Raw genomic sequence first — 25533 nt, forward strand, 5'->3', positions numbered from 1 at the left:
TAACCTTCATCATCTATTGTATAACTTGTTGTTGACTGTTCTTATTTTTATCCTTTACAATATTTATTACCATATCAGCTTTATACTATGGTTTGTACTCGAATGCTTATAAAGAATGTGGCCTCCAATGATGTAAGTGACATCCACCCTTGGATAGGGTCGAGATCATTTCATGGAACAGTCAAATAAATCAAATAAAATTATTTAACTAAGTTTTTGCAAAACCCATCAAATTGCTCATAAAGATCTGCATTGCAAAAGCCTCCTTGAAATCGCCACGACTCAAAGCTAATGAGTGCAGACTGAAGTCAAGCCCTCACTCTGCAAGAGGTGGCAGGGATGCAGAAATGAACACTCGTAGTGCAGAACAGTCAAGACACCAATGCTTTAAGGCACAGGCTGAACCTGACATTGAGATAATAAACTAGTTAGGTAAAACTAAAAGGCCAGGAGCGAACATCAAAGCGATCGAACTAAAAATAAACCCATAACTAATCAAATAGGGCTAAAAATCCAAACCACTAAAAATAGCCCAGTTGTGAAAAAACACTCCCTTATCAATTTCGATATGCAGATTAGGTGTTCACAAAGTGTAGGGCGATAATTACCTTATACAGTGGACCCGAGGGTGCTAATTAAAGGAAAGTTTCTTTTTTTACTTTTAGGCAGAATGGTGTCATAAATAGTCGAAGAGTTTGAGCAGCGGAATTTTGCCACTTTATATAGCCTTAAATTGGTGTTTGCCACTGGAATATTTTAAAAATATACTAACTTTCACCTGAAATGTAGCAGCATTTGTTGACATACCTAAAGTAAACAAAACACAGCACAATGACCTCCCAAAGTAAAATAATAACACAACAAAAACCTATCAGGGCACTTCACAACAAAAAAGCCACAACAGAATGCAACACAACCACAGTGCAACACAACACAAATTCAACAAGCATTTGCAATGCAACGTGTCTTGCATTTGCTCAAGTTCGAGCTATTAGCGTTGTAAAGACCTAATTGGACTTTTATTGCCACATAATTTGAAAATGAAAAGTAATACAGTTGACATAAACGAGCCAATTTAGAGCACCAAACCATGAGCGAGAAGGAGACACACAAAAGAAAACAGAAGTTCGCTCACAGTCAAACGTATCAACAGTTATGCAATTATCCATGTAACAGGGGCACTGTCATGCAAAGCGCTCCACTATTGCCCAGCGAGATTGCACTGTGGAGGGAATACAAAGAAAAAGAAGTCCAGAAACCATGTGGAATACATGGATCCCCGTATGTTTTCAGTAGTTGGCCGGAGCGCTTGAGGAGGGCTAAACAACAGAAAAGGCATGATCTATGCATTCCTTTCACAAATGGAATAATGCGATTTTTAAAAGGCAACCTCACGAACCAACGAAACTGATGGGTGTGCAGTGGGCGTGGCTAAAGGCCCATGGAGAGATTACAGCAGGCTACAGCGCTTACGCTAGACCCTAAAAATGAAACTAAAAAAAAAACACAACAGCACAAAAAACACTAGAACACATCACCACCACCACAACAAATTTAAACACAATACATATGTACAAGCTTTCTAGTCGCACATTGGCCCCTCAACAAATCTTTGCACCAAGCACTATCTTACCACACAAGACATGTAATAGCCCCAGTCCGGCTCGTTGTCTCTTGACAAGAACAGGCTACGGGCAGTTTAATAGGTTGATTTATGTGAAGGATGCTACAATAGAGAATCTGCAAAAAAAATGCCTGATTCTATGTCCGCAGTGCCAGTGGTCAAATTTTACTGTATGGATTTTCTAAATGGCCCACATGCCATCAACAGACATTTCTCTGTATGTGCCATCAGGACAGACACGTTTCATGTTTATTCGCTGACCCAAGGCAGCATCCCCTAGGTTCTCCAATGTGAGCATCACTGTAGAGGCCTGCAACCCCTTGGGAGAGGGAGTCTTCATTGTCTGATGACACAAGCGCACCTGCCTCTAAGAAACGTAATTGTCTGAGGACGCAAGCGCGCCTGCGTCTACGACTCTTCATTGTCTGAGGACACAAGTGCCTGCCTCTAGGAGACTTCATTGTTTGAGGACACAAGTGCCTGCCTCTAAGATTCTTCTTTCTCTGAGGACACAAGCGAGCTGGCCTCTAAGAAACTCCATTGTCTGAGGACGAAAGCGCTCTTGCCTCTAAGAGACTGCATTCTCTTAGGACGCAAGTCTGCCTGCCTCTAAGAGACTTCATCATCTGAGGACCCAAGCACCCCTGCCTCTAAGAGACTTCATTGTCTGTGGATGCAATCGCATCTGCCTTTAAGAGACTCCACTATCTGTGGACGCAAAAGCGCCTGCCTCAAGGAGACTTTACTGTCTGAGGACGCAAGAAAGCCTGCCTCTAAGAGACTTCGTTGTCTGAGGATGCAAGCGCGCCTGCCTCTAAGAGACTTCGTTCTCTGAGGATGCAAGTGCGCCTGCCTCTAAGAGACTTAGTTGTCTGAGGATGCAAGAGCGCTTGTCACTAAGAAACTTCATTGTCTGAGGACACAGGCCTGTCTGCCTCTAAGAGACTTCATTGTCTGAGGACAGAAGCATGCTGTCTCTAAGAGACTTTCTTGTCTAAGGACACAAGTGCACCTGTTCCTAACAGACTTCATTGTCCAAAGACACAAGCGCACCTTTCTCTAAGAGACTACATTGTCCGAGGACACAAATGCGCCTGTCTCTAAGAGACTACATTGTCCGAGGACACAAGCGCGTCTGTCTCTAAGAGACTTTCTTGTCCGAGGACACAAGCGCGTCTGTCTCTAAGAGACTTTCTTGTCCGAGGACACAAGCGCGTCTGTCTCTAAGAGACTTTCTTGTCTAAGGACACAAGTGCACCTGTTCCTAACAGACTTCATTGTCCAAAGACACAAGCGCACCTGTCTCTAAGAGACTACATTGTCCGAGGACACAAGCGCGTCTGTCTCTAAGAGACTACATTGTCCGAGGACACAAGCGCGCCTGTCTCTAAGAGACTACATTGTCCGAGGACACAAGCGCGCCTGTCTCTAAGAGACTACATTGTCCGAGGACACAAGCGCGCCTGTCTCTAAGAGACTACATTGTCCGAGGACACAAGCGCGCCTGTCTCTAAGAGACTACATTGTCTGAAGACACAAGCGTGTCTGTCTCTAGCAAACTTCATTGTCTGAGGACCAAAGCTTGCCTGGGGAAGGAGTGGGGCCAAGGAGCAGGCCACCATCTGATAATATCATGGAGCGGGTTTTAGTCAGAGAAAGGGGAAGGTGTTTCCTCTGTGTCCTGAGATGTCTAAGTCTTTGTCCGGCTGCTTGGTTTACCACTTTTGTTCCCAGGCCTCCGATAATATTTCACTTCAGAAGCTGGTAACACGTTTGGACACACTAGGACAAAGGAGTCAGGCACAATAAACTATCTGTCCAATCAGCGCTCTGACGTTTAATAAGGAACATGTTTTTATTTACATGTAGGGCAATTAACAATAAGACTAAAGATGAATTCCACATATTCCGGGCACTTTCTTGGCCTTGATATGACCCATTCACGTTTCTGGGCCTTGATATGACCAATTTGTGTTTACCCATATATGTTTCTGGGCCTAGATATGACCCATTCATGTTTCTGGGCCTTGATATGACCAATTTGTGTTTACCCATATGTTTCTGGGCCTAGATATGACCCATTCATGTTTCTGGGCCTTGATATGACCCGCTCGTGTTTACCCATATATGTTTCTGGGCCTAGATATGACCCATTCATGTTTCTGGGCCTTGATATGACCCGCTTGTGTTTACCCATATATGTTTCTGGGCCTATATATGACACCTAGTTGTTTACAACAGTCAGGCACTGCCGATAACATGAACACTAGGGCCTGTCGATCGTACTGTTATTGAGAATTGAATCATCTGTTCTCGGTCTGTGCAATCCCTTCGGTGTGTCAGCGCACAACTCTGTCGCTCCTTTGTTTACTCAATGTAGTCCCTATGTGGACTTTGGGGCCCTACAAGTGGACTGTCTCTAGATCTTACACATTAGATTCAGGCTGTGACATTCTGAATAAGAATGACAGACATGGGGTATGGTTTCCAGGCTTCACTTCAAGAAAGTAAAACAGGAATAGAGGAGCTGGCCCATCAGTCAGGTCAGCATTGAGCATGTAAAGCATAAGTACAAGAACTTGGTAAAGTTCAGTGATGAATCCAGCATAGATTCACCTTCTAAAGTGGAGCTCTCTTCCGCGTAAATCAGGCCCTGTTATAGGACTTTAAACAAAGGAGTTCATCCATCGACTATACAAGAACATGGTTCCCACGGTGGGCACCAGTGGGGAACAAACAAGAAAAAACATTTTACTATAGAACACATTTGAGGATTATCTCATAGCACAGTGAGATTAGATTCAGAGGCTCTGAGTATATTCAGATAACGTAAGATGATACCAAATGTGTGATGCAGACTGGGAATGCCAGGTTGTCCTTGATTAGGTACATCACGTTCAAAAAGACTAGGAAAGCCCCAGGACTTCGGTGCAGAGCTCACAATTGTTCATTACCGTAGAGAGAATTGCAGCAGCAGTGACCACGTGGTGCATTACGACGTCATTTCAAGATGGAGGACATCATAACACTGGGCACTGTTGGTGCAAGCTTGATATCTCATACACTAAACACTACATTTCAATAAAACAAATTCCACGGGTGTCAAGCCTTTTGCTATAGCAGTGTTTGTTCGCCCTGGTCAGTGAGACGAAGGTGTCAGGCAGAAAGCCACAGTGCATCAAATCTCACTTTGCAATCTTTCTTTGAAGAGCTTGGGACCTCTGTGCACAACCCTCCTTCTATTCCAGCCTCATTATTGCACATCACAGCTCAGTTGTTTATTACTTCAAAATAAACCACTCTCAACCAATGCCAGAGAGACTGTAAGACTGAAGACAACTACAAACAGAATCATTCGTTGATTGCACATTGATAAATCGGTTGTGCAGCAAGGGTTCTGCATACAGCGGGAAGGAGGTGCAGACAAGTGGGTGGGTGGAAAGCATGGAGGGCAGAGGGGGCTCCTTCACAATGGCGAAAGAGCGTCATCCCCCTGGCTGAGAGCCAGCGGCTGAAAAATAAAATGATATTATACTATTGTTTCATTTTTCAGCTGCTGACAGCCTCAGCAAGTGCAGGGAGGGGTGGAGCGGGGGGGAAGAGTGGAGGGAGAGGGGAGCGGGAGTGGAATCACTGAGTGTACTTACTGTGCAAATCACTTTGTCTGGTTGTCTCAGGCCAGCCAAACTGACATGCGCACTTAGGTTTCTCCAACCTGGTTGTGTTGTACAGTCGGGATGGAGAAATTGCACAGATTTCCATGCAGTGTCTGAGCGGCAGGCAAATCCGCTCAGACCAATCCTGGTGCTGCTCTCATGCTAGTTATAGCATAGCAGCAGCACCAGGCTTGCATAGGGGGCCTGTGCTGGTGTCTCAGGGACTCTTGGGACACCATAGAGGGAAGAGGGTCGAGGAGTCCGGCGGGGACAGGAACAGGTACGTTTTCTTTAATTATTATTATTTATTTTTTTTATTACCCCATTCCCGTTCCCCTCCCCGCCATTCCCCTTGAGATTTGCAGCAGCCACCGCTGATGGAGGAACAGAAGGGTTTGCAGAAAGAAGAGGAGGACCAAGCTGAGTGTGGGGTGAAACCCCAGGAGCGGCGGGAAGACCGCCGCGAGTTCCTTCAGAAGACTACCAACAATAGGTGGCTTATTAGCTAACCCCAGGCCGGAGGAGACCATGCTCTTCTTCGTGAGTAGGCCTAGGTGTGATCCAAAGGAGTGGGCCTAGTTTTTTACCCATCCAACCTCCAATGCTTTTATTGCTGAGTCTGGTAACGCCTCGTTGAAGTTTTTTGCGTATTTTAGATATCTCGCCTGAATGTGCATTTTGAGCTGGGCAGGCACTTATAATGGTCCAGGCTTGAAAAAAATCCAGTTGCGTGAGGCCTGAAGTCCTAAACCTGAGCCTCCGTTTGTCGACCACCTTAAGACTGAGTTTGTATTGAGTTTTCTTTTTTTTTCTGGAAAAATAGTACCGCTTTCCAGCGTTGAAGGTCTGCTGTAGATGTGATTCCAATCAACCACTTGCAAAAGAACACAGTGTTCCCACACTATAAAGTGAGTTGCCAGAAAAGCAAATAACTTTAATAGAAATCGATTAACTGACTTGAAATTTACCACATAATCCCAAACAGATCAGAGGGAAATGTGGGCTGAATTTTAAACTCCTCTGTAACGCTGCCGGTGTCTACTCTCTGGTCACTTTTTCACTGCATAAGACCAGCTCTGGAGATGCGTGTCCACATTAACATTCTGTCCGCCAGCGCCAAAGTATCTGAAATTATTTCAAATTACTGGTTGCCGACAGGCTGCAAACTTTTATGAAATTCTCCACTTCTTAAATTTGTCTGTGTCCGAACTAAGACCTTTCTGCACTGCAAGATACCTTTTAGTGTCGGGATAGATCATTTTCAAGCTAATCGCACACACTTGGCTGGAAAACGTATGTAGAATATTTAAACGCAAGCTTTTCTATGTAAAATGACATATACCGTTCTACATGTTTGCACCGGAGATGACGCTGCAGCCCTGCTGCAAATGCACTCCGTTTTCAAGCTGCAAATCTTAGAATAACCTGTTTTTTTGCACAAATACCGGTGGTTTTGACCTTTAACTCAAGATGTAAGTATCTTTTGACATTTTTGCACAATGTAGATGACCTTTGCACACTACTCACCGGGGGTCCTCAGTAGGTCGTTTCCTCCCGGGGGCGGGGGGGTCACACTGCCTGGACACACCAGGGCATCACCAAGAGAGGGCCCAGAGGCGCCCACAATGGCCCCTGGCGCAGAGGATTCTGGTCCCGCGTCTGCCTACAGCTGTGCGTGCTGAACAGGCGCTGCGGGGGCGGCCCCAGGCGCTTTATTGGAAGTAATTAGCCTGTCTGTTGATGCCACACGAAGACAATAAACAAGCAATTATTTCATTTAGCAGCTGTGAAGAAGTGCAGGGGAGCTGCACACACCGGAAGCCCCTCAGTGCGGCTCCTGGGAAGCTGTGCACTGGCGGCCCAAGGAGGAGCATGGCGACGGTGAGGCGCCGGGATTAAAGGTCGCAAACCGAGGACTGCGCAGCTGCGAGGAACATTACAATTGTCCTTTCAGTGTCCTAGACCCCCGCGCCAGTGCGCAGTGTGTACTTTTACCCCATTGCAGTTTGTAATCCTGCCCCAGTGCATTATTTGTAATCCTGCCCCAGTGCATTATTTGTAATCCTGCCCCAGTGCATTATTTGTAATCCTGCCCCAGTGCATTATTTGTAGTCCTGCCCCAGTGCATTACTTGTAATCTTGCCCCAGTGCATTACTTGTAATCCTGCCCCAGTGCATTATTTGTAATCCTGCCCCAGTGCATTATTTGTAATCCTGCCCCAGTGCATTATTTGTAGTCCTGCCCCAGTGCAGTTTGTATTCCTTTCCAAGTGCTGTTTGTAACCGCGCCTTATTGCACAGTTTCTAAATCTGTCCCAGTGCAGTTTGTAGTCATTCCTCAGTATGCAGTTTGTACCCCTGGCCAGTGCATAGTTTGTAGTGCTGTCTCGGAGCACATTTTGTAATACTGTCCCAGTGCAGTTTGTAGTCATTCTTCAGTGTGAAGTTTGTACCCCTGGCCAGTGCATAGTTTGTAGTGCTGTCTCGGAGCGCATTTTGTAATTCTGTCGCAGTGCAGGTGTATTCATTCCTCAGTGTACAGTTTAGCTCTGCCGCAGTGCAGTTTGTACCCCTAGCCAGGACATAGTTGGTAGTGCTCTCTCGGAGCACAGTTTGTAATCCTGTCCCAGTGCAGTTTGTAGTCATTCCTCAGTGTGAAGTTTGTACCCTTGGCCAGTCCATAGTTTGTAGTGCTGCCTCGGTGCACAGTTTGTAATCCTGTCCCAGTGCAGTTTGTAGTCATTCCTCATGTACAGTTTAGCTCTGCTGCAGTGCAGTTTGTAGCCCTGGCAAGTGCACAGTTTGTAGTGCTGTCTCAGTGCACAGTTTGTAATCCTGTTCCAGTGCAGTTTGTATCCCTGTCCAAGTGCTGTTTGTAACCTTGCCTTTTTGCACAGCTTGTAATCCTGTCCCAGTGCAGTGTGTATTTATTCCTCAGTGTACAGTTTAGCTCCGCCGCAGTGCAGTTTGTACCCCTGGCCAGTACATAGTTGGTAGTGCTGTCTCGGTGCACAGTTTGTAATCCTGTTCAAGTGCAGTTTGTAGTAATTCCACAGTGTATAGTTTAGCCCTGCCGCAGTGCAGTTTGTAGCCCTGGCCAGTACATAGTTTTGTAGTGCTGTCTAGGTGCACAGTTTGTAATCCCGTTCCAGTGCAGTTTGTACCCCTGGCCAGTGCATAGTTTGTAGTGCTGTCTCGGTGCACAGTTTGTAATCCTGTTCTAGTGAAGTTTGTATCCCTGTCCAAGTGCTGCTTGTAACCGTGCCTTGTTGCACAGTTTGTAAATCTGTCCCAGTGCAGTTTGTATTCATTCCTCAGTGTACAGTTTAGCTCTGCCGCAGTGCAGCGTGCAGCCCTGGCCACTGCATAGTTTGTAGTGCTGTCTTGTTGCAAAGTTTGTAACCCTGTCCCAGTGCAGTTTGTATTCATTCCTCGTGTACAGTTTAGCCCTGGCGCAGTGCAGTTTGTAGTCCTGGCAAGTGAATAGTTTTTAGTGCTGTCTCAGAGCACAGTTTGTAATCCTGTCCCAGTGCAGTTTGTATTCATTCCTCGTGTACAGTTTAGCCCTGCCACAGTGCAGTTTGTAGCCCTGTCCAGTGCACAGTTTGTAGTGCTGACTGGGGGACAGTTTGTAGTCCTGGCCTAGTGCAGTTTGTAATCCTGGCCCAGTGCAGTTTGTAATTCTGTCCCAGTGCAGTTGGTAATCCTTCCCCAGTGCAGTTTGTAGTCCTACCTCAGTGCACAGTTAGCAGATCTGCTGCAGACATGTTTGTAGCCCTGCCCTGTATCTTGACTCAGGGCTCAGTTTCTAGCTCTTCCCCTGTGCGGTGTTTGTTGTCCTGCACCAGTGCACAGTTTGTTGCCCTGTTCGAGTGCACAATTCATATCCTCTCCCAGTGCACAGTTTGTAGTCCTGAGCCAGTTCAGATTTTGTGGTCCTGCCCAATTGCACAGTGTGTAATCCTGTCCCAGTGCAGCGTTTGTAGTCTTGTCCCAGTGCAGCATTTGTAGTCTTGTCCCAGTGCAGCGTTTGTAGTCCTGCTCAAGTGCACAGGTTATAATACTGTCCCTTTTGTAGCTCTGACCAGTGCAGAGGCTGTAGAGGTTCTGTTGGGCACAGATTGTAAACCTGCCCCACTGCAGAGGCTGTAGTGCTTCCCCAGTGGGGTTTGTATCAGGCCCCAATGCAGTTTGTAGTCCTGCCTCGAACAGTTTGTATTCCTGCCTCAGTGCACAGTTTCAATGCTGCCCCATTACAGCTTCTAGCCCTGTCCCGTGCAGTGTGTAGTGTTGCTGCAGTGCACAGGTTGTAGCCCGGTCCCCAGTCCAGTTTGTAGTCTTGCCCCAGTGATCTATTGTAGTCCTGCCGCAGTGATCTGTTGGTATTCCTGTGTCAGTGCAGTTTGTAGTCCTGCCATAGTGATCTGTTGTAGTCCTGACACAGTGATCTGTTGTAGTCCTGACATAGTGATCTGTTGTAGTCCTGACACAGTGATCTGTTGGTATTCCTGTGTCAGTGCAGTTTGTAGTCCTGACATAGTGATCTGTTGTAGTCCTGACACAGTGATCTGTTGGTATTCCTGTGTCAATGCAGTTTCTAGTCCTGCCCCAGTGATCTATTGTAGTCCTGCCACAGTGATCTGTTGTAGTCCTGACACAGTGATCTGTTGGTATTCCTGTGTCAGTGCAGTTTGTAGTCCTGCCATAGTGATCTGTTGTAGTCCTGACACAGTGATCTGTTGTAGTCCTGACATAGTGATCTGTTGTAGTCCTGACACAGTGATCTGTTGGTATTCCTGTGTCAATGCAGTTTCTAGTCCTGCCCCAGTGATCTATTGTAGTCCTGCCACAGTGATCTGTTGTAGTCCTGACACAGTGATCTGTTGGTATTCCTGTGTCAGTGCAGTTTGTACTCCTGCCATAGTGATCTGTTGTAGTCCTGCCACAGTGATCTGTTGGTATTCCTGTATCAATGCAGTTTGTAGTCCTGCCCCAGTGATCTACTGTAGTCCTGCCACAGTGATCTGTTGGTATTCCTCTGTCAGTGCAGTTTGTAGTCCTGCCTCAGTGATATATTGTAGTCCTGCCACAGTGATCTATTGCAGTCCTGCCACAGTGATCTGTTGGTATTCCTGTGTCAGTGCAGTTTGTAGTCCTGCCCCAGTGATCTGTTGTAGTCCTGCCACAGTGGTCTGTTGGTATTCCTGCGTCAGTGCAGTTTGTAGTCCGGCCACAGTGATCTATTGTAGTCCTGCCACAGTGAACTATTGTAGTCCTGCCACAGTGATTTGTTGTAGTCCTGCCACAGTGACCTCTTGGTATTCCTCTGTCAGTGCAGTTTGTAGTCCTGCCCCAGTGATCTATTGTAGTCCTGCCCCAGTGATATGTTGTGGTCCTGCCATAGTGATCTGTTGTAGTCCTACCACAGTGATCTCTTGTAGTCCTGCCACAGTGATCTGTTGGTATTCTTGTGTCAGTGCAGTTTGTAGTCCTGCCCCAGTGATCTGTTGGTATCCCTGTGTCAGCGCAGTTTGTAGTCCTGCCCCAGTGATCTGTTGGTATCCCTGTGTCAGCGCAGTTTGTAGTCCTGCCCCAGTGATCTGTTGTAGTCCTGCCACAGTGATCTGTTGGTATTCCTGTGTCAGTGCAGTTTGTAGTCCTGCCACATTAATCTATTGTAGTCCTGCCCCAGTGATCCATTGTAGTTCTGCCACAGTGATCTGTTGTAGTCCTGCCACAGTGACCTCTTGGTATTCCTGTGTCAGTGCGGTTTGTAGTCCTGCCCCAGTGCTCTGTTGTAGTCCTGCCACAGTGACCTGTTGGTATTCCTCTGTCAGTGCAGTTTGTAGTCCTGCAACAATTATCTATTGTAGTCCTGCCCCAGTGATCTATTGTAGTTCTGCCACAGTGACCTGTTGGTATTCCTATGTCACTGCAGTTTGTAGTCCTGCCCCAGTGATCTGTTGTAGTCCTGCCACAGTGACCTCTTGGAATTTGTGTGTCAATGCAATTTGTAGTCCTGCCCCAGTGATCTATTGTAGTTCTGCCACAGCGACTTGTTGGTATTCCTGTGTCAGTGCAGTTTGTAGTCCTACCACAGTGATCTATTGTAGTCCTGCCCCAGTGATCTATTGTAGTCCGGTCACAGTGACCTGTTGGTATTCCTGTGTCAGTGCAGTTTGTAGTCCTGCCCCAGTGATCTATTGTAGTCCTGCCACAGTGATTTGTTGGTATTCCTGTGTCAGTGCAGTTTGTAGTCCTGCCCCAGTGATGTATTGTAGTCCTGCCCCAGTGATCTATTGTAGTTCTGCCACAGTGACCTGTTGGTATTCCTGTGTCAGTGCAGTTTGTGGCCCTGCCACAGTGTACATGTTGTTTCCCTGTCCCAGAACACTGCAGTTTGCAGTCCTGCAACAACACACAATTATAGTCCTGCCCCAGGGCAGTTTGCAGTCCTTCCACAGTGATCTATTGTAGTCCTGCCACAGTGATCTATTGTAGTCCTGCCACAGTGACCTGTTGGTATTCCTGTGTCAGTGCAGTTTGTAGTCCTGCCACAGTGATCTATTGTAGTCCTGCCACAGTGATCTGTTGGTATTCCTGTGTCAGTGCAGTTTGTAGTCCTGCCCCAGTGATCTATTGTAGTCCTGCCCCAGTGATCTATTGTAGTTCTGCCCCAGTGTCCCGTTGGTATTCCTTTGTCAGAGCAGTTTGTAGTCTTGCCACAGTGATCTATTGTAGTCCTGCCACAGTGAGCTATTGTAGTCCTGCCACATTGACCCTTTGGTATTCCTGTGTCACTGCAGTTTGTAGTCCTGCCACAGTGATCTATTGTAGTCCTGCCCCAGTGATCTATTGTAGTCCTGCCACAGTGAGCTATTGTAGTCCTGCCACAGTGACCCTTTGGTATTCCTGTGTCAGTGCAGTTTGTAGTCCTGCCACATTGATCTCTTGTAGTCCTGCCACAGTGATCTATTGTAGTCCTGCCACAGTGATCTATTGTAGTTCTGCCCCAGTGATCTATTGTAGTTCTGCCACAGTGACCTGTTGGTATTCCTGTGTCAGTGCAGTTCGTAGTCCTTCCACAGTGATCTATTGCAGTTTGTAGTCCTGCCACAGTGACCCATTGTAGTCCTGCCCAGTGACCTCTTGGTATTCCTGTGTCAGTGTAGTTTGTAGTCCTGCCCCATTGATCTATTGTAGTCCTGCGACAGTGATCTGTTGGTATTCTTGTGTCAGTGCAGTTTGAAGCCCTGCCACAGTGATCTGTTGTAGTCCTGCCCAGTGATCTATTGTAGTCCTCCCACAGTGACCTGTTTGTATTCCTTTGTCAGTGCAGTTTGTGGCCCTGCCAGAGTGTACAGGTTGTTGCCCTGTCCCAGCACACTGCAGTTTGCAGTCCTGCACCAGCACACAATTATAGTCCTGTCCCAGTGCAGTTTGTAGTCCTGTTCCAGTGCAGTTAGCAGTCCTGTCCCAGTGCAGTTTGTAGCCCCGTCCCAGTGCAGTTTGTAGCCCTGTCCCAGTGCAGTTTGTAGCCCTGTCCCAGTGCAGTTTGTAGTCCTGTCCCAGTGCAGTTTGTAGTCCTGTCCCAGTGCAGTTTGTAGTCCTGTCCCAGTGCAGTTTGTAGTCCTGTCCCAGTGCAGTTTGTAGTCCTGTTCCAGTGCAGTTAGCAGTCCTTCCCCAGTGCAGTTTGTAGTCCTTCCCCAGTGCAGTTTGTAGTCCTTCCCCAGTGCAGTTTGTAGTCCTTCCCCAGTGCAGTTTGTAGTCCTGTTCCAGTGCAGTTAGCAGTCCTGTCCCAGTGCAGTTTGTAGTTCTGTTCCAGTGCAGTTAGCAGTCCTGCCCCAGTGCAGTTTTAGTCCTTACCCAGTGCAGGTTGTAGTCCTGCCCCAATGCAGTTTGTAGTCCTGTCCCAGTGCAGTTTCTAGTCCTACCCTAGTGCAGTTTGTAGTCCTGTCCCAGTGCAGTTTGCAGTCCTGTCCCAGTGCAGGTTTTAGAGTTGCCTTAGTGCACTGTATGTGTTTCATCTTATCCTATCCGTGCACACTTCCAGGCGATACCGCTGGCATTGTGGTGAATGATCCCAGGCCGCTGCTCAGGCAGGACATGGCCTGGTGTGAGGGGCAACACCCTAGTACCCTCGGTTGTGCAGATGTGCAGATTATACTGGATGCTGAAGAACATCTGTCCAAGATCCAGGGAGGTCCCAGATCAGAGTTCATGAATCATGCTCATAGTGAGGTGTCACAACTACATTAATTGTGCCTTGAAGACCGTCCCCTGCTCATGACAATCAAGATATTGCACATGGACACCTTGTGACTACTTCAGAAGCAATGCATCAATGCACTGCTCCAGAAAACCTTCTCCAGGCCAACCATCCACACAGGTAGCCAAAGTCATCCTCCATCGTTGCACTCACCATCACCCCAGCAAGATACAGGAAGTTTGGCAAAAGCTTCCTAGAGATTCAGAAATCTCTTCCCTGGATTACCCTCCCACTCAGGGTCAGAGTAGCCAATTCTTCGTCTTTACTCCTGCGCCGGCCCATTTTGCTGCACTGTCCAGAAGAACAGCGCACGTACATGTCAAGGTGGTCACAAGTGAGTGCAAATCATGCACTCAATCCCTTCGTCATGGCAGGATATAGCATTTGAGAAGAAAGTGGGTCCACCTCACATCCCCTCTACTGCTGCAAGGCCTTCTGGGAGTGCAAAGTTATTGGACTTGGAGGATAGTTAGAGAATCTCAGGATCTCCAAGGTTGCAAAGCCAGGCTGACTTTAGACTGGTACCCAAAGCATGTCAGGCCACCAGAGATATCTAGTTCGACTTTATAATGTTGCCTTTCAGACCAGGCTGTGCAGGAGTGCTCAGTCCTGGAAAGAAGTCAGAAAGTGTAAGGGGTCCCTTGGTCACAATAATCTTCTGGCTGCCATCCCTCTCTTTGCTGGTGGCACTTCTCTGTATCTCTGTAAATTGGGAGGGCCTGCCACTACTGCCAATTCAGATCCTTTGGCTTTTTGACGCTATATGTATTTACTAAGAATCTCTGTAAGTTTCAAATACCTTCTTTATTTTTGTGTACTAAAGGAAGCGCTCTGAAGCAGCGACCTGTCAGCATGTCAGTGCAAATGTTTTATATCCATACCATAAGTACGACAGTGCTGTATGACTCTATGGCCCCAGTGCTTAAAGGTGGACAGGTACTCTCGGATACTGAGTACCTGCACTTATTCCATTCGAAAGGGAGAGGACCTGTATTTCTGAGCAACAGGGCAGCACTTTTAATGGGAGAACACTGGCATTTCTAAATAGCAAACAGTTTTTCTGGGATAGTGAGTGGGCTTGCGTGTATATTCCCATGTAAGCACTCTACAGCACTAAATTGAGTACCACCACAAATGTCATAGTGTCCTTACTGTGAGCAAAGGTGCAGGCACAATACCCTGAATTGTCTGCATCATGTATACAGTACTGGCTGACACACTGACTATAAACACCACACTCTGTATCACTTGTTTTCCTCTGTATCACTCTGAAAGGAGTGTTACATCTGAGACTGTCTGGAATGTTTCCTTTAGGACTCCCTGTCATATGATATAATACCCTTCCTGCGAGTCTCCTTACTTTTAATTGTTTTACCTTTCAAACACACTGCCCGAGGGAGCTATTGCACTGTCTAGCCAGATCTAACTAGGAAACACAGGGGAGATGTGCAGACAGAAGCATCGACGATAACGAGTTCTCTCTCTCTCTCTCTCTCGCCCCCACCCATGCCCTCTGACAGAATGGATGCCAACCATCTCACGGATGCATGCACGGAGTCTCTGGCGCGGTCGCTTCTGCCAAACCAGACCCTGGAGTTGCTTTTGCTGAGCCGCAACGCCCTGACGTCGCAGTCCCTGCCGCACTTGGACACCATCTGGAGAGAGTGCAACTCCATCCATGTGATCAAGCAAGTCTAACAACAAATTTTGAGAATTTACCACCTTACAACAAGGCTTTCAGGGTCTAGATGCATATGCATATGTCAGTAGGGGAAGGACACATTACTCGTCAAACTTGACAGGTCATCACGCCCACTTCTGGCCGAAGCCACACCCTAGCACCTCCCCTTTTGACATAAAATCTCATTTCATTTTTCTCTGTCTACTTATTTCTGTGCATGTATCACATTTCACAATATAGTGTAATTTCATAACTGAGTGCAACCTCTAGTAATATACATAGTCTGTCTATGTTGACATTTAGGAGTATGATCATTTGGGTTTAGGAGTATTACAGTTTCTTGTGCCAGGAGCTGAATTTTATGTCATTATTATCATTAACAATTACAAACAGCTGCCTCTTCCACCTGATTTAGCTAATGATCATTAAGGAAATCATTTTTGAATAATTAAATGTAATGGCATTTGAATAGTGTCATATTTAAATTTTCACATGGTGAAACATCAGGTTCTTTCACATGGACCGTATGGTTTACCACTTCTGGATTGCTGTCACCTTTTAGACTGGAGAGGTGAAATCTAGTACCTTTGTGAGCGATATTGCACTTTTCTTCGGGAAGCAGGGATCATCTCACATAATCCTAATATTCAGAAATGGCAGGTGGTCCTCTTTTCTGGCGAGGAAGACAATGAGTTTTGTAAGCCCGTACCGTAGTTTCATTGACAGTTTTGACTTCTGATGGCTTCCAGGTCCAGGTAGTCTGACGTAGCACCAGGTATCCTTGAATTATAATCTGTGAAGACTGACATGGAGACAGCCAAGTGGTTCAACAAAGGGTTTGTGTAATAACTGCTGTGGCTTTTCAGTGTAGAGCATTCAGGACATGTGGCAGAGATGTGGACCAGGAAGGCACCCTTTCAGTGAATTAACAAAAGGGGTCCACAAAGTTGTGGAGTTCCCTTCTCAGGAATGTAGTGTGTTTCTCACAAGATTTATGAAAAATATGCAACATTTGCAAAGTTGCCTGCAATTTTGGCTTTTGCGTGTAAGCCAGATCTTTCACAATGCTTTAATATTGCACACGGCCCATTTTAGCATTATTTATTGAAGTGTAACTTCATGACCATTCCCTAGCGAAAGTCGAGTTACCCAGGAGGAAAAGCTTGGACTCTCTTACTAAACGCTTACAAGTTATCTTGTTTCAGCTCCAGTTAACACTTGCAAGAGAGAAAAAAACTGCTCGCAGGCATAGAGAACAGCGAGCCACATGAAGTCCAAAAATCTACATGGAGCTTGCAAAATAAACAGCATGCTCGCAAATTAACACCAGACCTGGTATAGAACTCTGCCTCTTATAGGAAATATATGGGGGTGGGTATTCATGAGTTCCCCTTTCAACTTAGGGGTGAAATAGTTGGGGTAAGCTGGAAGGGAGTGCTGACATTTTATGTACCCTGTTTAGCCAAGCCTAACTTTTTTTATCCAACTCTGCAGCATCCCAATGCGAGAGTCGGGTACCCTCGCCCCAGGCCGTGCTGCTTCACCTTCCAGTTCACAAACATGTGTGAATGTATGTGGTATTTCTACCGCATGACCCTAGCTGGAAAGTTGGAGGGGCTCTGTACGGGGCTAAAGACGAGCATAAAGCCATCGAGTGATTGGCAAGGTTGTCAGTAATCTGGATTGTTCCTGCACTGCGATGTAGTGTTGGTTAGTGTTCTACAAAGAGGTGAGTCTTCAACTCTTTCCTAAATTGGAGCAGGGTTTGGATACAGAGCTTTTATTCCAGATCCTGGGTGCACGGATGGAAAAGGCTTGTACGCAATAGGGGTATGTGCATGATGTTTTTTCTGCATGGGAAAACCACCTCACCTACAACCCCCAGCAGTATTAGATGCATTTCTTGCCCATTCACACCCTGTAAAGTACTCGGGGTAGGAATGGGTCAGTAAAAGATTTTTGAATACACAAAAAAGTGCATTTGTACTTGAGCATTTTCACCCTAGAATAACCACTCGTAGCCAATTACAGATTTACTAAAAACTATGTGTGAGAAAATACATTTGTGAGTAAACCTTTTGCAAGTGGAAGACCAAATTATGTGCATGTCAAAAGTGGGTTTACATTCGTAAAACAACCATTCACATGTGTAAGTGAATTTGTCTTTGTGCATCAGGTCTTGGATATTTAAAAAACAGTGTGCTGCTACCACAAGACTCATATGGATAAGCCTATTCCCTTAAACCTTGGGGTGGAGCTGTGGTCTAGTGGTCTGGCTGCTTAGCGAGCACTTCAGAAACTTGGATTCTGTTCTCTCCACTGGCATTTACCAAGAAGTGGTGTGTCTCTGGTGGTCTGCTGCACCTTAAATTGTAAAGATCTGTGATATAAATAGGTGTTGTACAACATGCACTAAAATAACACAGTACATCATTGGTCTGCAAGCTTTATATCCCTCTATGATCATCACCTCACATTTTAGACGCTTCACTAAATTATAAAACATTATCTGTGTAGAGCTACAGGTGATTCTTGCAGCTAAATTTGCTTTGTACTAAAGAACAAAGGCTAAAATAAATTATATAAATAAGACAGAAGCATTAAGATCTGTGAACCAAAGCATCTAAAGCATGAATGAGGCTCGGAATGGTTGAAAATGTGAGAGGCTTCCAGCTAATTCTGCTATTTCTCTTTCTTTAGTGTGGCTGATACCTACATCTCCAAGTTGGACCGAAGGCGATACTCCATGTAAGTAGCATCTCTGTGCGCCTCCGTGCACCATTCTTTCCATACTTATGTGGTGTGCCCAGGCCTAAGGGTTGTCTTTATGATCTCCGATGGGAAGTTGGCAGCTTTGAGAAACTTAAATGCCTAATGCCGAGGGGTTGGAGACCTTGGGCTTCACCAACCATCTGTGGTGGTCCTCAGAAGGAGGACAGGGGGGGATAACTTAATAACAAGGGAGCACGGGTCTTGCATCTGGATGTTGCCCTACCACCACCAACCCACTCTGCTGTTTGACACTCCTCTGTCACTCTGATCTCACGTCAGTATAGCAATGAAACCCACAGATAATTATTACTATAATTATTGTTAGCATCATTATTGTTATATAACCTTATAAAGCACTTATCTACGCAAATAGGGTTTCCCAGCGCTAAGCAAAAGGAAGCAGAGCTAAAACAACCAGGCCTTCAAACTTTTACGGAGTGCAAGTAGGGAACTCAGGGCCACTGTGAGGGAATTCCATAGTTTCGGACCCAGAACTGAGAAGAAGCATACCCCCATACGAGCCAAGCGAAACCTGGGCACAGTGCACAAGGACAGGCTGTGTGATCTCAACATGTGAGCAGGCTTATAAGGCAACACCAACTCCTGCATGTGGTGAAGGCCTGTACCGGCTCTGGCTTCGAGTTAGATACTCTTTATAACTGTGAGCCAATGAAGCTCTTGAAAGAGGTGAAAAACCAAGACATGCTCCGGGAGCTGAAAGGAACAAATGGAAGCTTGGTCTATTCTTAAATAAAGGACTTTGCCATTGTCCAACCTGGACAAGATTGGGTCTTGAATCACTGTCCTTGGTGCTGACAGGGGAATCATCCAGATTAGCTTTTTCAGCCACTTAAGCATAGTGAAACACATTGTGGTACCCTTCCTCACCTGAGGCTCCATGGAGAGATTTTCATCCAGTACAAGTCCCAAATTCTTGACCTTTGGGGACAAGGTACGAAGAGTCCCTAAAGAGACCATCCGAAGTTGTGTGCCCCAGAGTCATGGATTAGTACCCAAGATCATGACCTCTGTCTTACCACCATTTAACTGAGAGAGTCATTGCTCATCAAGTTGGAAATTCGACTCAAGCCCAGGCTAACGTCAGATGGTCCATGCCCCTGTGCAAATGACAAAAGAGAAGATAATTTGTATGTTATCAGCGCAAGAAAAAAGGGTCAGACCATAATGCTCCACTACATGTGCCAAAGGACGGATGTAGATATTAAACTACATTGGGCTAAGCACTGAGCTCTGCAGGATTCCCAAAGTTAGGGACCGAGTTTCTGACTTGACATTGGCCAAAAATATCTGAAATGTCCGGTCTTTTAGGAATGATGTTATCCCGGCCAAAGCTTTTCTTCAAAACCTAGCACAGCCAATCTCTTGATCAAGATAAGATGGGGCACAGTATCAAAGGCCACACTAAGATCTAATAAAATAAGAGTGGCTGTGTCACTTTCATCCAGGAGGCATCTGAGATGCCTTTTGACTCCCAGGGGAGCTGTTTCCGCCTGAAGCACAGATGATTGCATTACATCCCACACTAGATTTGCTCTCCAGCCAGGGCACAGAGCGTCCATAATACAACACCACACTTCTAGTTGTCTATCCTTTTGAGGGGTAAATGTCTAAACTTCATGGAGTTCATCATTTTTAGTTTTAAGAAGAGGATCATGACTTTTGGCCTGGGTACCAATGAAGAAGAACAGTGGTTGTAATATGGAATCTGGGTGCATGGTAGAAAGAGTCCAGCCTATTCATGCAGCCTCTACAGTCATTATCATATACAAAACAAGTGGCTGCTGCGTATAGGCATGATGTACTTGGTGGCCGTCCTTTAAATGTTCTAGTGTGAATCTATAGCAAAAGATTGTTAAAGTTCTCTCAACAATATCAACCTGCATAGTAGCTTTGAGAAAAACAAAGGGGCCAATTCACAAAGTTATTTACACTTACAAATTGAACTTCAAGTGCATAAATGCCTTAATTTAGGAGTGTTAAATCAAGTTTGCCGATGACGAAGCACAGCATTAACTCATGTATGTATTTACTCACACCAGCCTTTTCTCTTATTTGTGAACAAATCCACTACTGGGGTGGGTTGTGAGCATTCAAGAGCCCAAGAATGTGAACATCTACAATCTTGTGGACTTGTATATATTCACAAATATTTGCAGACACCTCAGCATCCTGAATTCAGTTGGATACTTATTCTAGACAGCAGTTCCTGCCCAGATTAGGAATGGGGAATGAATGCCCCAAAATGAGTCAGCATAGCCAGGTTCTTCACTTAAGAGATGAAGAAAACAAAGATTGCAAATCCTGAACCTTCTTTGGCCCCAAACAGTTCAGCTATTGATAACTTTCTAGCCAGAGCCATGGGGTAGTCACAAAGGATATTGACTTGGCAGAGAGGCGACTCTCCTTGGACCTTGTTGGCTCACGTAACCTCCCTTTGGTTGCCAACCCCTATCCTGATCACGCCGCATAGGGGGAATCTGTGGGCTCACTGGTTACAGGGGGCATACTGCCCCCTGGCGTAGTGCAGGACTGGCCAGTGTGGCAGTCATCCCGTAATTGTAGTCTGGCAGCCAAGTGCAAGAGAAGTCAAAACAAGTTCCCCCGGTATGAAAGTTGCTGGCCATAATGACATGCCTGGTTCTCCTATTGCCTTGGGTGATAAACTTCCCAGTACCCTCGATGTATCAACATGGGCCCCTTTTTTTACACATCTTGCAGATATGCTTTACAATTGCCTTGTGCCCTTGCTCAATAAAATCACAAAGATTTCCAGCCTTTGTCATTCTTATTCTAGGCCGTTCCACACTGTGGTCCCTTCTGCCACTTCTTTAGCAGTCGTACGTATTCCTGGATTTGAGGCCAGTGTGGCCAGGGATACTCCTGCACTGGCCAACAACATCATACAACCAACCTTTAATGGACCACTTGGAAGGCCCCTATCAACTGAAATCCCTGATCGAGACAACAACGCACGTGATTGTAACCTTCCTCTCTCCAACCCTCAATTGTAATCCTTGCCCCAGCATCCCTCCGCCTCGCATCCACTTACACCCTCGAAAGCTGTCTTTATGTGACGGTACTGGCGACAGTCCCAAAATTAGAGGATCCTAGATCAGAGTCCTTTGTCAAACTTAAGAATAAAGTATGTCACTGGCTAGTAGGCCATTCAAATGTTTCCTTGCTGAAAAAGATAACATCTTAATGGTTTGTCAAGTGGATTGGATTGGGCCCTCTGCCAAGACAGTTTGTGGCGATTGTATATTTATAAACTTTAGATACTAATAACTTGCTAGGCATGTTCTCTCTCAGCTACTCTGGCTACTGAAGGAAATGTATGCCTGCTACCCCTAGGCTACTTCTGTAGACATCTACAAAAAGTCATGGCTCCTACCCAGGCAATGGGATCGCAAATTCCATCTCAGGTGAAAGATCCTAGTATCTCCGGCATCAACTGCTTTGCGCCCCTGACTGACGTAAATGATGTAGACTGATAACAACAGCATGTTGGTGATCTGAATGACCTACTTAGGTGGCCAGTGCATTCTTAGGGCACATTTAACTAAGTATTCCTGGCAGAAAATGTGACTGCTGCTCTTCCCCCCTTATGTGGTGAATCTAAGAGGGTTATTGTGGACTAGAATTCAGCCCCCACCACTATGTCGCCCAGTATTGTTGGGGGCAATTTCTTAGGTTTTTTGCAGAAGCTGATTTGCTGGATCGTGGCTGGCTTAACTTCTAAGCTGAATGATGTGGACTGGTTATCCTGTGTTACAAACTTTGACTTCCTCTTGCTACAAGAAGCCTGGTGCATGGATCACCCAACCTTGGATGGTTATCAGAGTGTTTATGCGCCTGCCCATAGTTCTCACTGTAATAGGGATTGTGGGGTGTGATGCTTCTTGTTCACACGACATGCAATGTTAAGATTTCCCAGGATCCTTAAAGTGTGGAGGGTTGCAAATTTTATGGGTGGTACTAAAAAAATATTTAACTTTTGTATTATTCGTTTTTAGAATGCTTTCGGGGGCTAATGATGCAACCTGCTATTGATTGCTTTCTTTTATGTTTAATTACATTAATACATTAATTGGAGGGGATTTTGACGCTAAACTGGGTTCAAATCCTCCAACGAGCTTTCCCTTATTCTCCTTGGACTGTTAATCTTCCTGCAGTGACTGTGGAAATAGCTGTTTCTTCAAGTGCTCAGGGTTAAAATTTAGGTGGAGTGGTGTTGACTTTTCTAAACTTCTTTCAGTGATTAAATGTAACCAATCCTTCATCATTGAATATTATTTGTCAGTAACCCAGCCTAGTGATGCTATCGTCTGAGCTTTTAACTCCCTTAATGTAAATATCAAAAGTCGCCTTCTGTGCCTGGTGCAAACTAGTAAAAACCCTAATCCTGGCTGGTTTGATAAGGAGTGTAGGATGGCAGACAAGTGGCTAACAGAAGCCATCATGTTGGTCCTTAGCGATAGGTCTACATAAGCAATCTGCTGAGCTGCTTACAAAAAAGCAACCAGGGACAGAGAAAGGGCAATTAACCAAGAGATGTGGGACAGTTTGGTCACAGTCACTGTAGCTAAGGAGGTTTCTGGAAAATCATCAATCGCCCTAAAGTCACTAAAGGTTTGGCAGATGGCCAGGGTTCCGATATTAGTGCAATTTACTCTCAACCGGGTCCTTTATATTGTAAATCTGCAGGCTCACTTTCACCTTTTCCATTGTCTATTAAATTTGGAGTATCTGAGGCATAGGAGGCGATTAGTGCTAGTCCTTCGGGGAAGGCCCCCAGACCAGATGGGGTCCTTATAGTTCTCTACAAGGAGAACTTGGGGTTCTGGATATCTGTTACAACCAACATTGTCCCCGTCTATAAAAAAGGCTGTAGAAATGATCAACAATGTCACAGGCCAATTTCCTTATTAGACTCTACAGTAAAAGTTATAAGGCATAGCGCCATTAGTAGGATTGAGACTGGGGTCAGCTGTAATAAAGTAATTATCCTCCCCTGCAATTCAGGTTTAGGGAAGGGCTTGGCACTTTAGAGCAGTGTCTCAATTTCCATTTAATTATTAATAATTAAGTTTGCTAAAGGGGGATTCCTTTATAGATCTGAGCAGCACCTTCGACAGAGTCAACCGTAGCAAACTCTGGAAAATCCTTCCTGCTTGGGGCTCAACGAGGATTTGATTGCCTTTCTCCGGGCCTTACACTGTGGTGTATGTATAACTGTTAGATATGGGCGGGGAGGTGAATGTTCAGATTGCTTTGAGTTCTAACATTGTGTTTGCCAGGACTGCGTTCTGGCCCCCTTCCTCTTTCTACTCTATGTTAATGTTTAAATAAATGTCTGCAAACCTCAGGGAAGAACCTGCTTAAATTTAGGTCTAGCTCAGTACCAGCCTTGCTTTACGCAAATGATACCTTCCTGGCGTCCTAATGGATTGAGGTCCTTAGTAAATAGCTCCGTAACTCTTATGGATAACCTAGACCTGGAAACTAATATCTCAAAAAACAAATATATGGTCTTTGGCTTTAGTGTGGTCAAGGAGGGTTTGTTTTAGATTAATGGCAGGTGTATTGATCGGGTCTCCAATTATCAATATTTGGGAGTTGTGTATTGAGCATCCAGAGCAATTGACTGGGAAGAACTGTTCACCTCTCCACACTTCCTAACCAAAGCTGACTCTCTCAGCGTCACAAAGCTTTTTATGTGTCATTGCTCGTCAATCAGAGGAGATGAGGAAACCTCTTTTGCGAGATTATGTTATTGTTCAACTATCAAACAATCTAGAGCCATATCTGACCTGGGTTCCAAGCTCTCGAGTAAGATCACTCCTCGCCAAATCTGGGCTGGAACCGTAAGATCTCTACTTTGCTTTCCCTTGTGCCAGTATGAAAATTGGTCCATCTTAGTTTGTCCAGGGACAAGACCTCTGTGTAATTTCCAGAATACTTTACCTTTTTTTGTGAATATTATGAATTCCTAACTAGAAAGTTATAAAATCCTGTTCTTAAATTGAACGCCTTTCACCAAACAAAGCCTGCTCTGCATTTTTTACGAACATTACTGAAAGTCTTGATCTGTTTTAGTATTGGAAACTTTTTAAAGCCTGCCCTTTGTAATTGTAAATTATTGGCTGTCTGATTTATCATCTGAAATGCATTTATTCTTCTTGATTTCTGTCATTTTATGATTGTAATTCTTATTTGATTTTTTTAAATAATTGAATAATGCTTCTTGGCTATTTGGAGTCAGGATAGCTAGCTCCACATGAAAGTGACATGGAATTTACAGAGGGTCCCCAACCTGCTACTGGGAAACTGCAACATTTTTGCATTCTGAGCAGTTCTACAATCCTACAGAATTCCAGGAACATTGACCATCTACTATACAAATAAGTCTAAGCTTTTAAAAGCAGACCTCTGACTATCATTTGTGGATCAAATCCCCCTGTCTCTGGAAGGGCCTCACAATGTCCATGGTAGATGTTGTCAGCCACGGAATACACATCTGTTTTGCCCCCTTTAACTGTGGCTGTTTGTTTTACTTTTGAAAAGTTAGCTTGCATAGAGCCATGCACAGTCTGGCCTATGAACAGCACATCAGTGGGGCCCTGTGGCTGAATTCATTTACTCTGGAACACATTCCTTTAGAAGGTACAATTCTCCATGTCAGGGCTGGAAACATCTCCTCCATCACTCACTATGGCAAGTTTTATTTGAGCTATTTTTAGATTCCAGTTGACCTTTCTGAGTAGACAAAGAACAGGTGTTCAGTTAGAAACTGCATTATCAATTAAGATGCATTTAAATCTTATTCTTGTCACATTTGCTCTGTGTTCAGAGACAGAGGTCAAAAGTCAGTTTGTCTTCTTGCAATGCAAATACCTTTCCTTGTGACTGAAGGGTTCCAGGATTTTGTAAGGTGCAGTGTGACCTATGTGAAAAGAAAGGCTTTTGGTATCAGGCGTTTCCTAACGCAACATTTATATAACTAAATCAACTTTACAAACAATTCAAAATATATTTCAGTAGCTGTGGAAGACCATTTTTTCTACTTCTGTGTGATGGAAAAAAAATATTTTAACAGAATAACAAAAAGTCAGAACACTTCATTTGATGATGTGCATATGATAAATGTTTTCTGAAACGCAATTTTCACAGATTAATGTTAATACACTATGTAGTTTTATCAGTAAAGCTGCAAGGTAGTGGGAAGGTTTTTGGACATTTCTTGGAAATGTACTGTCTGTAAATGACAGTGCGCTACCACATCATGCTTTAGTAATAGATTTATTAAAAGTGAGTGTTTAAACATAAGCTGAGAAACACTCCTGCACTGATGACAAAGCTATTAGTAAACTAAAAGGCAAGTCATGCATGGATTATGTGTACCCTATATGTGGGCTAGATTTATTATACATGGAGCAAACGTTTTGTGCATTTAATCAAACAAAAGAGGATTTTTTTTTTTACAGCAGAAATGCCGAACTCACATATTTGA

The 25533-nt window shown here is 45.0% G+C and overlaps 1 protein-coding gene across 1 annotated transcript in view; it reads left to right on the top strand.

Annotated features, from left to right (window-relative positions):
- The window catches only part of LOC138260999 (NACHT, LRR and PYD domains-containing protein 3-like), a 122451-nt gene that overhangs the window by 92947 nt on the left and 3971 nt on the right, over positions 1–25533 (top strand). The window contains exons 9-10 of the mRNA XM_069209588.1: positions 15070–15237; positions 17931–17978. Coding sequence (XP_069065689.1) covers positions 15070–15237; positions 17931–17978 — 216 coding nt within the window. The remainder of the gene's footprint in view (positions 1–15069; positions 15238–17930; positions 17979–25533) is intronic.

This window comes from Pleurodeles waltl, chromosome 10 (assembly GCF_031143425.1).
Source record: "Pleurodeles waltl isolate 20211129_DDA chromosome 10, aPleWal1.hap1.20221129, whole genome shotgun sequence".
Taxonomy (NCBI): domain Eukaryota; kingdom Metazoa; phylum Chordata; class Amphibia; order Caudata; family Salamandridae; genus Pleurodeles; species Pleurodeles waltl.